Source organism: Dunckerocampus dactyliophorus, chromosome 17, assembly GCF_027744805.1.
Source record: "Dunckerocampus dactyliophorus isolate RoL2022-P2 chromosome 17, RoL_Ddac_1.1, whole genome shotgun sequence".
Classification (NCBI taxonomy): domain Eukaryota; kingdom Metazoa; phylum Chordata; class Actinopteri; order Syngnathiformes; family Syngnathidae; genus Dunckerocampus; species Dunckerocampus dactyliophorus.
In genome coordinates, this window is record NC_072835.1 from 16,546,480 (window position 1) to 16,564,778 (window position 18,299).

Consider the following 18,299-nt stretch of genomic DNA (forward strand, 5'->3'; position numbering starts at 1 on the left):
ATGATAGAAAATGACTTTCCCATGTGATGCGGCTTCATATGCGCAATGGCGTTGGTCGTGTTAAACGTAAACGTACCTGTTCTGTGCCACCATGGGAAACTTGTGCATGCAAGTGTTGCACTCAGGCGCAACGTCTTTTTCTGACTCTAACAAAAATACACACGGCCGACATCCCTCCGACTCCTTGCTTAATGCTGTTGTTGTGATCATGTAGTCTGGAAACGGCTGCTTGTATCGGAGTGCCAATATCGGAGATTTTACATGCAGGCTGATCTTTGTGTTTATCAGCCCAATATCCAATATCAATATTGGATCGGGACATCCCAACTTATAAACAAACATGGGGTTGATCAAGTGGAATGTCTTCACTCTTTCAGAGGAACCTAATGCTAGTGGAACCAAATATTCTGCAAACAATCCACGTTGAGGGAAAAAAAAAAAACACGTGGAACCCATCAAACCTTATCAGCCACCTGAAACGCCAGCATGGCTACGACAACTGGGGTTATTCCTATCGCCTCGATGTTTGAAAAGTGCAAATAAAAAGTTTGCCAGAGACGACCCGAGGGCTTCAGCTATCTATGATTTGGATGGAAATGATGGCGCTGGATGACCAGCCCGTTGAAGATACCAATTTTTGTGGTAAGTAAACGCTTTGGAGCCACAGTTTGTACTTCTGAGCTACCGCTATTTTTTTTATGTTTTATTAATAATAGTGATGTCTTGATATTTGGTTTGGACAAATCTACAGGTACAGTTTGTCAAATGCAACTTTGTTTGCGTCGTTCTTACCTCCAGGTATGCACAAACTACAGTTAAATCTAAATGTGAAAAATAATAAATGTAAAAAGTTTTCGGTTATTGGTATCAGTCTTGAGAAGCCGGAAGGAAGATACCGGTATTAGCTTGAAACAAATAATATTGTGTATCCCTAATTGTTTCCTATGGGAGACCAATTTTTTTCCAAATCCGAAGAAAATCCAAATGACCTGAGGGTTTCCACTGTATTCATCGTAGATCGTAAGTTGTGTGAGCCTTGCTAGTGATTAGTCTACAAAGGACCCCATCCTTACTGTGAAGTAACACTCAGAGCGCCTCATTAACTGAAGTCATTACTGAAGATACAAACAGGACCCCATTCACCTTTGAAGGCTTTAACAGACGACATAAATTGTCACGTTTGTCCTATTTTGTAATCTAAACAACCCTGCAGATTACGCATAGAAAAATCTCCCTTTATGTTTTGAATGAAATGTATTGCTTTGGGGAAGAAAGGATGCTGTCAAGGTAATCACAGTTCGATCCCTGTTGCAGAGTGAGTTTCACGTCTAAAAAAACACAACCTTACATTTCCTTCTCGGAATTTCCTGGACAAACAGTTTTACCACCACGGGGTGGCGAAACAGTGTGTGTGTGACAAGCTCTCCAATAGTGGTTTACTGCAAGAAAATCTCTAAGCAATTAAAAAGAGAAAATAGCCCAGCAGGAGTCAAAGACAACATGTTTCTGGAAGCTTCAAAGAAGACATCACACAAGACAAAAAAAAAACATCTTCCTGTTTATCAAAGTACACACACACACACGCACACACAAAAGGTTATTTTGGACAATTCCAACACGGCCTTCATTAGACTGAGTATATTTGGAAGGAAACAAAAAAAAAACAGCTCCAAGATGACAACAACCATTTATGATGAAAGAAAGCAAATAAAAATGTGACATCCAGCTATAAACATGTGAGGACTTTCACAGCTCCCCGACTTTTATTTGAAGCAGACAAGACGTCGTCGTAAAGGCCAACGGTGTTGCACTCAGCATTTTTTATTTTTTGTAAAGGAGCTGCGCAACAACAAAATATCCAGGAAGATGAAAGACGCTCTTATCTTTGTCCACAGAGCTTAGTTACAAATCAAGATGGCGTTAGTAAAAATGTATTTGATTTAAACCCCAGGCATACTCTAAATCAGAGGTGTCCAAACTTTTCCCGGCTAGGGCCGCAAAATGAAAATCAAAGGATGTAGGAGACCACTTTGATATTTTTATGTATTTTTTTATTTTGTAATTAGTTAATTGATTCTAGACCCAACAGCAATAAGCAAAGTAGGATTCAATATTAATTAATGGCTTATTCTCATAGTTGGAGCATAGAAAACCAAATACAGTTTTTAACCTTATTAGAGCCCCGTAGACATAAAATAACACCCCTATATATAGTCACCGTGAAACACCTATTATTCTTTGTTTACACCACATTACACAGGCTACAGGAACTCTGCAAGGACACAAGAGACGGTCGCCACTAGCATAGCAGGCTACCGAGCTAACTCGTTCGCCTCTGCAATTTCCTAATTTTAAACTTAAGAAACAGAGTGGGGAAGAAGGACGAAGTAAGAAGCAAAAACCTACCACTTCCACACAGAAAGGGAGGATATCTTTTTTGTCACTCTATCATGTTGGACATGCCATCGCTGACTACATGCAGTGTGAATGTTAAAATGTTAAAAAATACTAGATTATATTATTCATTTTATAACGGATTTTAGATGTGAAATACACAAGAATTGCTGAAATAATCTTATTTTAAGAACAATTTCAAAAGTCATGGAAAGGTTACAAATTTAAAGCCAGACTTTTTTTTTTTTTAAATGGGTCGTAACATATTCAAATAATTAGCTAAAAAAATTTACAAAAAAAAGTTTCACTTTTCAAATATGGCTCAAGTTAATTTCATTTGTATTAATTAGATTTTTCTCAAGGTGTTGCACCTTTTTATTAAAGGTTTTTCATTTTTATGTTTTTATAAATTGAAAAAAAAGCTACATTTTTGCATTTCAAATATAGTTCAGTTAACTTAGCCCATCATTTTCTTTGTTTTTCTCAAACTGCTGTCATTTATTTTATTTCAATTTTTTTAAAGATATGTTTTATTATTTTTTTGTCTACACCTAAAATCTGAGTCCTTCCATCTACCGGCTTCACTTCACCCTCATTATTGTTTTACAAACATACATATTGTTTATGAATATTACCCAATCAGGTTCATTATTTTTGTTTCCCGGTCAAGTTCAGCTGCCTTTTCCTCGAAAATTGCCAAAGAATGTATTTTCGTCCCAAACCTCCTTTGTAATAAAAACCAACCATGTCTGTTACATTCTTCTCAATCATCAGATGACAATTTGACCACTTTACATTCCGTTTGTGTGCAAAAAAACATATCATTCTATTATTATGTGTCCATTTTCTCCGAGATACAACATTTGAAATGCAATAACAACTAAATGAGATAGAAATGCTGGCACAGTGCGGATGCGTTCCTTTCACTGTGCCGTCTCTGTGCCTTTGCATGATATTCAAACATAAAGCCTCAGCGGGCAAATGAGTCTGGAATCAGCAGAGGAGTGGCAGCACAGGCTAAGACGTGACCTCGGACTTGTTTTGCAAAAACGATGCATAGGAAGTTATTTTGCATTGCGGACATGGAAGAGAAACTGCAGAATTCACTTAAGCAAAGCTTAATGAAATGTAAATCCTAATGGAATTGGCTGTACGTGGGTGTGTGTGGGTGTTTGGAGACACTAATGTGGTTGTGGAGAAGCATTGACTCCCCCTGACACAAGAGGGAACAGACAGCATCGGGTTTCATGCTTTGCTGAAGGATGAACCTTTCATTTTGAAATCATTTGTTCCACCACCTATTTGTTAGGGATGAACTGACTAATACTTGAAATGCTGCATGAGGAGGGCACAATAACGACATCAGCTCGGTCTGTCATCTTCTGCAAAATGTAGTGTCACTTGACAAAATGATCCTGGGGGGTTGGAGGGGGGACAACGCTGACACCTGAGCTAGCAAAACATGAAGGGATAATCATCTTATTACATGTTAAACTCTCTGCGTCAATCACCAGACGTCCCATTTACAGGTTTTTCAACTATTTTAAATAAGTCTAAACAAATTCCACAATAGTTTATCGGCATAGTGCATTGGCCAAGATTGAGCATTGTTGCTGGAATTTGAAGGAGAAGAAGACGAGGACAGATCTGTATTTGTCATAATGTGCAACAAAATTCGGCTCTGCATTTAACCTATCCTCCTCAGGAGGAGTGGGCAGCCGTAGTGTGACTATGGACCAGATCCCGGGTCATAGTCAGCATTTTAATCAGTGAAGCATCCATTTGTGGGCGACCCTGGGGCCAATGTGGGTGAAGTGTCTTGGCCAAGGACACGTCACTATTTAGACAGTTTAAACAGTTTAAAAGTGCTTCTAGAGCCCCGGGAGCCATTTGCAGCACACGGCACATTCTAAAAATAGAATTTCACAAGAAAACTAAAAAAAACAAAAACAACAACAGCAAAAACGGAAAGATCAGCAGTTAAGTTGACAAGAATAAAATAAAAAAAATATTCAGAGAAAAAAAGTTGTATCCTAACAAGAAAATGTCTTAATTTTATGAGAATAACATCATAGTATGACGAGGAAAAACTGTCATTTTAGTAGCATAAAGTTGAAGAAAGATATTATTTTTTAAAAGTTGTAATATTATAAAAAAAACAAAAAAACAACAACAAATACATTTTTGGAAAATTGGGTTGCGGAAAATGTTATAATGTTATGAGAATAAAGTGAAAATATTATGGGGATAAAGTCAAAATTACAACAAAAAAAATGACATGAAGAAAGTTGAAAAATGTGGAAAAAAACAACAGCAGAAAAAAAACAGCTGTAATTTTACATCAATAAAGTCAAAATGTTATGAGAAAAAAGTCGTATTGTAATGGGAAAAAAATGTCGCAATTTTACGAGATTAAACAAAATAGCATAAGTTAATAGTAAGTTCAAATATTAAAGACAAAATATGTTATTTTTGTGAGTGGTAATATGAGAAACAAACAAAACAAAATAAAGTTGTCATTTTTGGAAAATTAGGTTGGGGAAAAAGTTATTATGGGAATAAAGTCATAATTACAAGAACAAAATTTACAAAGATTATTTAAGACAAAAGTTGAAATATTTGGAAAATTAGCTGTAAAAAAAAAACAGCTATAATTTTACAGATTTAAGTCAAAATATTATGAGAAAAAAGTTGCAATTTTATGACATTAAACTAAATAGAATATAGTTGAAATATTAAAGAAAAATATATTTTTGTAAGTTGTAATATTATAAAAAACAAAACAAAATTAGAGTTGTCATTTTCTGAAAATTTGGTTGGGGAAAAATTGAATATGGGAATAAAGTCATAATATTACGAGAAGAAAATTTACAAAGATTATTTAAGACAAAAGTTGAAATATTTGGAAAATTAAAAAAAAATGGGTTAGCAAGACTAGCATAGCTATGTGGGCTAGAGTGCAAACATTACAGTCAAAGTTGGATAGTTAGCAGAGCTTTATTTTAAGATGTGTAGTGAAGCCTACAAACTGAAGCGCACTGTTGATTCCGTCTCAACTATCTTGCTGTCTATAGAGAACATCATGATCAAAATCAGCTGTGCTGAGCTACCTTCGCGCTAGGGCACAAGTCTATTATTCATATCAATGCAACACTGGCTTTGAAGCTGGAGTCGAGATAATTCAGAAAGATTCTGTGCAAAATAAAAATGGTACAAATTGGAATTCGGCCACACTGTTCTTTAAAGGGCCTTGTTGAGCTGGGAAATGGTGGTGCACCATGACACCGACTTCAAGCTGCTTATACTGAGTAGGGGGATACGTTGAAGGGGGGGTACTTTGATCCAATAATGGAAATTTCCCCCATGAATGACTTTGTGAAGCAATTTTGACTTCCCACACAGTATTGACTTGTTCATCTCCATTCTGCACACCGTGTCCCCACCGAGGAACGATACAGTGTGACCTCATTGAATTGGATATTATATATATTTCTCTTTAAACGGTCACATTACCTGTTTATGTGTGTTTTACCTTGATTCGCTATGTGTAAAGCCACCATTACCACACTGAATATATACAAGATACAAGATACAAGAGAGTTTTATTGTCATGTGCATAGTAAAACAGCAGTTATACCATGCAATGAAAATCTTATTCTGTTCATTCTCCCAAGAAAAGAAATAAAACAAATGAAAGAATAAGAACATAAGAAACATAAACACATAAACATATATACCAATAAATTAAGCAACAACAACAGAAGAGACATTAATACAAGCAAATAATACAAATAAATAAATAAATAAATAAATAAATAAAGTGCTATGAGTGTGTGCGTGCGGCGTGTGCGAGTGCTTCGTTGAGGAGCCTGATGGCCTGTGGGTAAAAGCTGTTTGCCAGCCTTGTGGTCCTGGACTTCAAACTCCTGTAGCGTCTGCCTGACGGTAGGAGTGTGAATAATGAGTGTTGTGGATGTGTGCTGTCCTTGATGAGGTTGTGTGTTCTGCGTAGGACTCTAGATTTATAAATGTCTTGCAGTGAGGGGAGGGCTGCCCCAACAATGTTCTGTGAGGTCTTGATCACCCGCTGGAGTGCCTTCCTGTCACGTGTTGTACAGTTACCGTACCAAACAGTGATGGAGGCGGTAAGGACACTTTCGATAGTGCATCTGTAGAAGCAACTCAGGATTGTGGTGGACATGCCAAATTTCCTCAGTCTTCTCAGGAAGTACAGTCTCCTTTGGGACTTCTTCATAATTTGTTGGGTGTTGTGAGACCAGGTGAGGTCCTCGCTGATGTGTGTGCCAAGGAACTTGAAGGTTTTCACCCTCTCCACCTCAGTCTCATCAATAAACAGGGGTCTATGTGGCTCCTTTTCCCTTGTTCTTGGGTCGATGATCATCTCTTTAGTCTTATCTGTATTGAGAAGGAGATTGTTATCACGACACCAAGCTATGAGGTCCGCCACCTCTCTTCTGTATGATGTTTCAACACCACCAGTGATCAGTCCGATGACTGTAGTGTCATCCGCAAATTTAATGATGCTGGTGTTGTTCTGGGAGGCCACGCAATCGTAGGTGAAGAGCGTGTAGAGGAGTGGACTCAGCACACACCCCTGTGGGGTCCCAGTGCTCACAATTCTTGAGCTGGATGTGCGGTTGTGGACTCTGACTGACTGGGGCCTGCCTGTGAGAAAGTTAAACACCCAGTTACAGAGGGAGGGAGACAGGCCAAGTGTGAGGAGCTTATTTGTGAGTTTGTGGGGGCTGACTGTATTAAAAGCAGAGCTATAGTCTATAAATAGCATTCTGACGTATGTGTCCTGGCCCTGTAGGTGAGAAAGGGCTGTGTGGATGGCAGTGTTGACTGCATCATCCGTGGACCGGTTCTGGCGATATGCAAACTGTAGAGGGTCCACAGTTGCCGCCGGGATGCTCTTTTTGATGTGGGTCATGACTAGTCTTTCAAAGCACTTCATAACAATAGGAGTGAGTGCTATAGGGCGATAGTCATTCAAGCAGGTCACGTTGCTCTTCTTGGGTACGGGCACTATGGTGGTGGACTTAAAGCAGGTCGGTACAGATGCTTGTGCAAGCGACAGGTTAAATATGTCAGCAAGCACATCAGCTAGCTCTGATGAGCAAACCCGAAGTGCACGTCCTGAGATGTTGTCTGGCCCTGCTGCTTTTCGTGGGTTTGTTTTGTTTAGAACCCTGCGCACATCAGCTGATGTCACCATGAGAGGTGAGTCCTGTGTGCTCCCCAGGTTCAGCCACCCTCTCTGCTCATCAGGAGTTTGGGTGTCAAAGCGGGCATAGAACTCGTTCAGCTCATCTGGAAGTGTGGTTTGGCTGGACGTGGCTACGCTACTCTGCTGTCGATAGTCTGTGATGTGCTGGAGCCCCGCCCACATGCGCTGAGGGTCTGAGGTGGAATAGTAGCCCTCCAGCTTCTGTCTGTACTGTCTTTTGGCCTCCCGTATGGACCTCCTCAGGTCATATCTGGCCTTTTTGTAGTCATCAGCGGTGCCCATGACAAATGCAGTCGAACGAGCACGTAGCTTAGCCCTTACATCACAGTTCATCCACTGTTTTTGGTTAGGGTATTTTCTGTAATACTTGGTGGTGGTAACAGTCTCTATACATGTGCTAATGTAGCCAGTAACAGCAGAAGCATATTCATCCAAATCAACAGTACAATCTTCCCTCCCCGCTGCAGTTTTAAACACATCCCAGTTTGTGCAGCCAAAGCAGTCCTGAAGTACTTGATCAGTTTCTTCATTCCACACTTTAACTGCTGTACGTACAGGGGGAGCTTTTTTAAGAAGTTGTCTGTATTTTGGATAAAGGAATATAGAGATGTGGTCAGCCTTTCCAAAGTGGGGTCTTGGAACAGCCTTCAAAGCACCTTTCATGTTGCAGTAGACTTGGTCCAGGATGTTATTTTCCCTTGTGGGAAAGCTCACATGCTGGTAATATTTGGGGAGGACAGTCCTGAGGTTACAGTGGTTGAAATCGCCAGGTATAATAAATACAGCGTCTGGGTGTTTGGTCTCGTGTTTATCAATGATGTCATGCAGGAGGCCTAGTGCATTAGCAGTGTTAGCTCGTGGTGGGATGTAAACAGCAGTTAAATACACAGCGCTAAACTCACGAGGCAAATAAAAAGGTCTGCATTTCACCATCAGCAGCTCAATGTCCTGCGAGCAGTGCTTTTCCATCGTCTGTACGTCTGTGCACCACCGTTTGTTTACGTAAACACAGACGCCGCCACCTCTGTGTTTACCAGACGCTAAAGTCCGATCTCCCCGGTAAGCAGCAAATGATTCCAACTGGATCGCCGAGTCCGGTATATCCTCCGTCAGCCAGGTTTCTGTGAAGGTGAGGACACAGCATTCCCTGATCTCACGTTGAGTTGTAATCCTTGCTCGTAGTTCGTCCATCTTGTTTTCAAGAGAGCGGACGTTGGCTAGCAGCAGGCTTGGTAGCGGTGGCCTCGTCGCTCTAGCTTTTAGCCTAGCATGCAGGCCGGCTCGCTTGCCTCGTTTACGCCTTGGATGCTTTGCTCGCCGGGTATTCAGCTCACCGGGTCCGCAGGCTGCTGCGTTCTCCCGGCGCAGAAGAAAGGCAAAGTCTGAGAGGCTAAATGAAAGTTCATGGTGAACCCTGCCGATGTTCAAAAGTGATATCAATATCATATCATGATATCAATACGTTTCTTCGGCGACTCCAACTACTTCATCAGAAATATCCCATGGCTTGGTCAACAAACTTGTGTGTCTGGTCTCAATTTGCTTGAATGGTCTCCTGCTGACATTACCTAGTACTTGCTTACAAACTACACACTGCAGCAGAGGGGCATCAACTGGATCAATCCCAACTGTGAAATAGTCGGGGTCAATCATGGCCCGAGACACTATCGGAACTAAAAAGCAATTTTCCTTCAGCATAGCTAAAGTTAGCTAAAATGATGGTGCGATTGGACCAATATGTCTGTAAGCCAAATTGGCCTATTGCTGTTTTTAAGAGTAATTTTAGTAGGATATTTAGGTAATATATTAAATATTAGGGGTGTAACGGTCCAGATATTCATACTCCGTACAGAGCCTTCAGCTCAGCACAACTGCGTACCGATTTCCCGTATGATGAGAATGAGACGAGACAAGACTGACATTACTTTTAAGAAAAATACAATTAAATTTCTACTATGTTACACTCTTCTGCACTCTGTGTGCATGCTACTGGACCCGCCTCCACCCACCGAGACACAGAGACTATGACTGATAAAAGGGCTCACTCCGTTCATGCCATTGTTCTCCGGAACAAAGGCGCAAGGGTGCTGAAACCAGTGCACAGAGTGAACTACCTTCCTGCCTGTTAGGAGTTGAGACAAACGAGGAAGAGAGACACGCATACACATGGCAATATATTGAGGCCAGCAAAATTATGGAGTTAATTTCCTTTTAATGTGTGATTAATTCACGTATGTATTATCGTCCCAGGCCTAGTGCTTGTCAACAAGTCGCTTGTCAACCCATTGGAAGTCAGTGGAGGTCAGTACATATACCAGTATAACAACATAACAGTCGGACTCTGTGTCATCTTCCAAAGGACACATTACTAACAGCACTAAATTCATCACACAGCAACTTAATACTGAAAAAGTGTATATACAAATATACAAACATGTCCCAATGTGACTTTAAAATTAAAAAAAACATTTTAAAGTTTTCCCATAAGTCATTGTGTCTGAGCAATGCATTCATTGGGACGTTGCAATGATATCGGCTTCCCTCTTGTTGCTTTGGGCTCCAAGTCCTCTGGCTCCCTCTGGTGGACAGAAGCAGCATCACAGTGTCTTTCTTTGCTTTCCTCTAATTAAAAATGTTTTTCTCAAAAGAAATGCATTATGGGAACACTTTAAAATGTTTTTTTTTTCCATAAACTCGTATTGATACATGTTTCTATATTTCTGTGGCATAACATTTAATTTAATGTTAATTTTCGTTTAATGTTGTTTGTAAGATGAAACCGTTATATTGAGTAATGACCTCCTGCAATTTCCAATGTGTTGACAAGTTTTCCGTAAGTTTATTCATAACTCATGATTGGCTCCTGTCAAAGACCTGACTGGTCCTTATATGCCACTTTATGACGTGGACACGTGCGGCTTATACACAAGCGCGGCTTTTATAAGAACAAATATGTTTTTTTCTCTAAATTTAGTGGGTGTGGCTTATACACCAGAATTTACGGTAATTAACAATTGCTGGACAAACACTTCATTCTTTGTTGCGTCTCTCAGCTGGTTGACAACATGGAGCAGATCCAGTCGGAGAGTCAAGCACTTGGTCACGTAACAGATGTTTTGATAATCTGCATTATAGATTTCGTTTTGTCTCACTAAATTACAACTCGACATCTGGTCCACTCTCCTTTTTTTTAAGACTGCATTATTGTGCTTATACTTCATACAACAGTTTTCAGTGGTGGCGTTCCCTGCAGGCTGGTAATAACAGGTATTGCTCTCGACTCTTGTTCCTCCTGGTATTATGCAGCAGCTGCAGGAAAATATATATAAAAAGAGACTTTTCATGTTAATAAGGAGGCAAAGTCCAGCAATAAATCAAACAGACAGAGACACAATTGAAATCCTCTATGAAATTCACCCAGCAAGAAGCTTTCAAAATATAATAGAATGCATCTTAATCACACGCTACAGTGCACAAACAATATCCAGACAGACAGAGGTCGGGTGTTATTTTGCTTGACCTGAGTTGTTTGCTTGGCCTTCATTTATATATTTTTTCACTTCACTACTGGTACTCTCAAACGCAGCTACAGCTGCAGTGTGTTTGCCGTGTACGTGAATTTCGCAGGAGTTTATTTCATGGCACAGGTGCTAGAAAGTAAGCAACGCGAGATAGCATCAGTAAACATTGCCTCATAGGATCGGTGTGACAGGCAATATTGCAGGTGACCTTTTGCACATTTAGATCTATCTACACATAGATGACATACGTCTGATGGAAAAAAATCAGTTTAACAAGTTGATTAAATTATAATGCAGTGGGAACCACAGTCAGGAGATCTTGAAGATCCGGACATCTCTGTGTGCTGTTTGCATGTTCTCCCCGTGCATGCATTGGTTTTCTCCCACATTCCGAAAACATGCATGTTAGCTTAATTGGCATGTCTTAATTGTCCATAGGTATGAATGTGAGTGGGAATGGTTGTTTGGCTATATGTGCCATGCAAATGGCTGGCGACCAGTCCAGGGTGTACCCCGCCTCCCACCCAAAGTCAGGTAGTACAGGCTCCAGCATACCCCTGCGACCTTAATGAGGATTAAACGGCATAGAAAATGAATGCGTGAAGGAAGACAGTGGAACCTTGGCTGGCGTTTAATTGTTCCAGAAGGTCCGATCTCTCACCAAAACATACTGAAATTTTCCCCTAAGAAGTAATGTAAATCCATTTTATCAATTCCAGTAAGGCAACAATGTTAACACAAATCATTTTGTTTATACTTTTATTACAGTTTTACATGCAGAAAGCAATTCAAAATACATATAAATACATACAAATGAACAATGAAAGGGCGTAACTGAACATTTATGGTTTCTTTTATCTTCATTGACGACGTGATTGTTGCCAAAGACACAATGCAGCACCAACACGGACACCACCTTCCTGTTTTGCCTTGAGTTATTTCTTGAATTCAATAGTGTTTCTCACCTCAAGCCTCAGTTTTATTTTTGATCAGAGCAGCAAAATAAGCCAAAATGGAGCAAGTGCCAGCATTTGTTAAAGAAGGTGAGAAATACTACTGAATTCAAGAAATAACTCATGGCAAAACGGGAAGATGGTGTCTGCGTTGCTGCCGCTTTGTGTCTTTGGCAATAATACATAAAAGTAACCTTAAATTTTCATTTATTCCTTTCATTCAAAATGTTTATGCATTTAGAAATGCTCTATGCATGTAAAACTATACTTGTAAAACTATAAAACTGTGTTTTGTGTTAACATTTTTGAGACTTGTGGCGCAATTGTCTAGTTAGCAAAGAACTACAGAGTCAACCACTGATGATGTCATAAAGGGGCGGCGGAGTTGACTTCCGGTTCCTGTTTCCATTCACTGGGAAGCTAATAGGCTGCTAACAAGAATGTTTTTTCCTGATAAAAATACCATAAGACGGGTATATTCACGCAGTGTGTTAATAACACAACAGGATGCGTGCCATGTTGTATGCTAACCAGAAAATTGAAGCATATAGAGGCAAAATTTTGGGTACATTTTCGGCATTAACTGAAAAACCGGCTAACCGGAGCGTCCGCTAACGAGGTTCCACCTAATTACATTGTATTTCGAATTGATTTTTTTAACATTTCTGTTTTTGGTCGTCTTTTCTTTTTTTTCGTCACTGCATAAGCTATATATTGATACATTTTCTCTCCGTATTAGAAACAACGGGAAGTGAACAATCAATAACTGTTGTGAAATGGAGAAGGGGTAGGATTCAAGTTCTGCTTCTCTCCTACTCCTTTGCAGACATGTTGAACGGTGCAAATGTAAACATGTGATGCTCCTGAACGCAACAAATAAAACCATGACCACGACTATACCGATGGCAACAATGTGCTGATTTGCATTCACACACATGGAACTGAACTGAAACATATTCGAGAAAGAGCAGGGTGATTGTGTATATCCATATAGAATATTTTCTTTATTCATAAACTTCTGTGTGCCATGTTTTGTTGCACATTGTGTGCAGCTGATGAAACACTTCCCGCTTTGTCCCCCAGCATGAAAACAATAACCCTCTTTCAATCTCCATACAACAAAAACCCAGAGCAAGGTCGAGGCATTCATGCAGTTAAAAAGGAACCTCTCCAATGTCCTGGCCGCTGCTTATTCTATCCTATCTACTTGTAGCTGAACTAAATTTGCTCCATAATAACTGTCAAGTCATACCCCGAATGAAAACGACGGTGTGTTGATGATTTCCTTGTATTGAATATGTCAGGCGTGCGTGTTCAACATAAGATGGAGGTATTGAATTGTTTACATGCCATCTTGCATTCAGGGCACGGACTCGACGCTCCACACAATTTGGACAATTTTATGTTATCTCAGTAATTATTTACAAAGTGGTCAAAACATTATTGTGTTGCATTGGATCTGGGCTATTTTCCAAGGCCACGAAAGATTCATTTAGATGACAATTATCTGGAAAAAAATGGCCACTTTGTTGTTGTGTTCTGGAATAAATGTACTTACAATGAGAACGTTCCATGCCTATTCATACAGAGCAACAAAAATGCCCCCAATCTATGTGATTCTACGTCCCTGGTTTGCATAATCATTCAGTGTTTGAACGAGAATGAGCAAAAAAAAAAAGGGTTGTTTTTAAAAAAAATAATAATAATTGGAGACCCATTTTCAAATGATTGTGTTTGCTGATTCAAAAACGGTGTTTTTGCACAAAAAAAGGTTAAATTTCACCACAAACGCTTGCAATTTGGCCATATCTTCAAAGTCATTATGGTTGGGGGATAATGTTTTTCATTTCAGTGAAATGAATAAATACAATAATTTTGGTCAAAAATATGCAAATCGGTACACACATATAGTGGACTGACAAGCACGTCTGTCAAATTTGTGCTCGAACATGGCCGCCATCAGGCAAAACGTCTTTGCAGGGGCACGGGCTACTATTTCCCCATTACTCATTTATGCTAGCATGTCTTCCAAAGCATTTGGAGCACAAGCCATAGGCGGCGCCACAAATACCAACAATATCAATACAGCAAACTCATTCAAAATTCTTCTAGAATGTGCTACGAAAGATTTATTCCACCTCACCATTGCAGTTTATAGTTATATAAGATTTCCTTTTCTTAATTAAAGCCTGAGCTGTCACATATTTTTATCCAAAGAGCCAGCAAGGACACACAGGTGAAGAAGTCAGTGTAAATGTATGATATCACAGCTGTTTCACAGCCCTTCCAGTGTGAAAATGAGATGCATGTCATTTCTTGTTAAACCCACTTATCAGGTCTTTGCTGTGTGACACCCTGGAGATGAGAACGAATACCCGGAAGATATCGTTCCAAATGTCCTCTTTCACTTCCTTCATACATACACCAGTTTGTTTTTTTTAAATTTTATTCTGAAATACATTCTGAAAAATTCTCAATTTCTTCTCAAAGTTGCAGCCTCCCGAGAAATAAATCTTTGGCCAGTTTGACCTTAATATGGTTTTATGAGGCACAGCAGGTTGGTGGAATTTTGTCTATGCTTCCAACACACACAAATCTCTAAGATCCTCTGCCTTCATGAATATAAATGGGCCCGGCATAGGAACATTAAAAACACATTTTGGGGTCTCGGTGTTACTGTAGAGATGACTCTGGATAGGCATTATACGCTTCTCCAAACGGTCCGAGATACATTAAAGGGCTGCTATTGGCAAAGCATCAATAATTTAGTAGCCGTTGCGTTTTGGTGTCAATGCTTTTGCTGGATACACTCGTTAGCATTATTCTTGTGAGTGCCAAATTTCGACCAAGGGTGTCATTACGTTATTTTTTTAATTTGGGAAATATGCAATACCTTGCAAGCTTTAAGGCTAGCAATACCAAAGTGAGCGCTATTATTTCTTTACCAGTAACGATGTTATTAGTTATTCTTCCCTCTATACCTGAATGATAAAATAATGGCCCACCTCAGCAAACAATAATCTGACTGTACGTCTGTCAGATCAGCACATCAGATGCTCAAGTGGATCCCACATAAAAGTCAACTTCCTGTTTACAGCACAAGACAAGCTGCCACACTCTGTTTTTCTAACGCATTGCGAACCTAACGGAGCCAGAATAACATGTCCAACATTTTCAGTGTTTTGCTGAGAGTAAAAAATGACTCAGATGTTCTGTAGGAGGCCCTGAGTAAACTTTTTTTTGTGTGTGTGTGTGAGTGTTTGTGTAGGTCACATAAAAATCACTAAAGATAAAAACTGGCAGCTGGGTGCAAGAGGAAAAAAAACATTTCGTATTTTCATATTCGCAAGTGAATAATTTAGGTATTGTGCTCTACTTGCATGCGTATAAAGTTGTGTAAAGTTGGATTTGTTGACTGTTCAGAGTGGAACCTCGAAGGTTGCACACAATCCAAACAGGGCCGATGGATGACCTCCACAGCAACACAGCAGCAACAGAATCAATGACTACGTTTACATGCAGTCAACATTCGGGTTAAGGTCAATATTTCGGTTTCTTAAACATTTGGAATAACCCGTTCTCATGCGTGACGTGGAAAAAAAAAAAAAACAAAGAAAAAAAACGCACGGACAATGCGCGCCATTTCTGCTTCTTCTTCCTGTTTCCAAAAACAACAACAACACCGGCACGGCGGATAATGCACACCTTTGTTTGCGTTTTGGTGCTGGTACTGACCCGCCACCAGAACTTGACACTATTCTGTCTCGCTTTCTTCATTAACGGAAGGCGAGAACGTGAAGAAATAGATAATGGAGCCGGAGCTGCGGCATCCATATTCATGCGATATCCCCACAGCCCCCCCGGACACTTTTGAAGATGCGTTCGTACAAACCCTGCTTCTCGTAACTGCTTGCTCACCCTCTGATAGATTTGGCTATTGCGGTACTTTCGACCGTCAATAAAAGACATAATGTTCCTGTCTTTCACCACACTAACGACGTGGCTTGTTTCCAAAAGTGTGGGGTTTTGCGTGTCGTCATCTTTACAAGTAGTTCCTGCCAAAGACACAAGATTTATTCCGAATAGAACATGCGCAGAACCCTAATTAATGTTCCGTTTGATCGGGATATCCCGATAGGCGTATACATGACCCGATTTTCGGGTTAGAAAAGGAGTAATTCAGGGGTAATATTCAGGTTTTTAAAAACCGGAATGTGAGCATATTCCGTTTTTTCAAAAGGGTTATCGGTGTTTACATGGCTAATATTCCGGTTATGACAGGGTTATTTGACTGCATGTAAACGTACTCAGTGTTGTAATAACAGTAAGGAGCAAATGCATGCTTCAAATGCAGCTACTGCCATCAAGTGGAAGTTAATAAAAAGTACATCAGGAGGTTGTCTCCTGTCTTCATCATCATAAAACCTTAATTAACCGTACAGGCAATGTGTTTTAAGGGTCATGTAAGTGTTAAAATAAGTAAGAGTTCACTTGCCTAACCATCTCCGGTTTAAAAATGTTCTGGCCTGAACTGGAATGCAGAATAAAGAAAGCAGTTATTGCGATGTTTATACCCAAAAATTACGTAGAAAATGGGTAATTCAGTCAAAATTTGACTACAGTCTTTACATAGTTATCCTTAATGGCTTTGCTTTGCATGTCTTTATTTAATGTCTCGAATTTATTTGAACATTTTTTTCCTATGTATTATTGAGAAATAATTCCTAATTTACTAATCAAATTAAACTTTTAGTATTATCCTTATTTTTCAAATTTAATTTCTTCTCTTTCCTTAACACTGCAGAGGACATATGCCGTCATATTCATTACCTTTTTTTGGTATTAATTCTTTACTTTTTGTTATGCAGGAAGTGAGCAAAATGTAAATGATAAAATGTAAGCTAACGGAATATTGTAGCTAAAAATGTAAGCTAACATATTTAGCAAGCTAAATATGGTACGAATGAATGATCAGTAATAGACAAATGAGAAGGGGTTTGAGACACAGAGGAACCTCCGTTAGCGTGTTTTTTGGTTAACATCAAAATTTGATGCCAAAAATTTGCCTCGATTTGCGTACATTTTCCGTTTATCGTACAATATTGTGAGCATCTTGTCGCGTTATTAATACACCGATTGAGAACTGTGTTCTTCATGTATTTTTGATCACAAATCCTTCTTGTAAGCAACCCGATAGCATGCTAACACACACCAGAAGTCACCTATGATGTCTCTGATGATGATGTCCTCAGCGGTTGACTCTGTCGCTCTTTGCCAGCTAACACAGTTCCGCCACAGGTCTGTGCTGTTCTTTTGATCGCGGATGCAAAATAACCCACAATAGAGCCAAAGAAAGTGGCAACTGCCAGCACTTTAACAAAGAAGGAGAGAAAACACTATTGAAATCAAGAAATAACTCCACGAAGGTGAAGTGCTACAACAAATTACAGCAAGACATAACTTAATTAATGTCATTTGTTAAGCACATTATCCATTTTTATCTTCAAAAGGCTTTAATTGTGTGTACTCTCACATCCATTGTTTGTTCTTCTTTGGTTGAATTGTGAATTTTATGACCTTATTTCGACTAACTCGGTTATTTTTTTTCTCTACCCAGCATTTAAGCTAATCGTCTCGGTGGTGATGCAACCACTCACCAGGAGAATACAGTGTTCACCTCTGACAAGGAGGTGAAATATCGGATTGTTTAAACACCGTATGTGCACTGTACTGTATTAAACACTATATGAGATGGAAAATTCAGAATTCAGCAGGCAGCTTTCAAGTCTGCTGGATTAAAAGTTAACAGGGGGTTTAAGTGCTAGCCCCTGACACGTAGCACCATTAACATCATGGCCAGTGTGACAGCTTTTTTAACAAACATTATTACATGTACATTTCACATATTCCTTTCACCATATTAGACAGATTAAGCAGCTTGAAGCAGTAATGTGAGACAAGGCGGCGAGACCGACGTCTCCTCCTTCGAAAGCTTGTTGCTCTTGCCGAGATTGCCAGTCTCGCGGGAGGGGTGGCAGCAACCCACGCAGTGAATTAGTCAGTGCTTAACCCTGGCACTTTCCCTTCTCGCCTCCTGTTACTCCGCTAATTATCAGCCTTTCCTTGCTGGTGATTAGTCAGCCCACAGCTGGGGCTTTTTGCCACATAGGAAAGTGGCAT

General features: G+C 39.7%; 1 protein-coding gene across 2 annotated transcripts in view; it reads right to left on the reverse strand.

Annotated features, from left to right (window-relative positions):
• The window catches only part of brinp1 (bone morphogenetic protein/retinoic acid inducible neural-specific 1), a 133,496-nt gene that overhangs the window by 72,288 nt on the left and 42,909 nt on the right, over positions 1-18,299 (reverse strand). Inside the window, exon 2 of one of the 2 annotated variants that reach the window (XM_054757632.1) lies at positions 5,191-10,954. The exons of the other annotated variant lie outside the window; for it this stretch is intronic. Within the exon in view, the coding sequence (XP_054613607.1) occupies positions 6,218-9,091 (2,874 nt within the window). The 5' untranslated portion in view covers positions 9,092-10,954 and the 3' untranslated portion in view covers positions 5,191-6,217. Of the gene's footprint in view, positions 1-5,190; positions 10,955-18,299 lie in introns of those variants that run through there. 2 annotated transcript variants of the gene reach the window in all.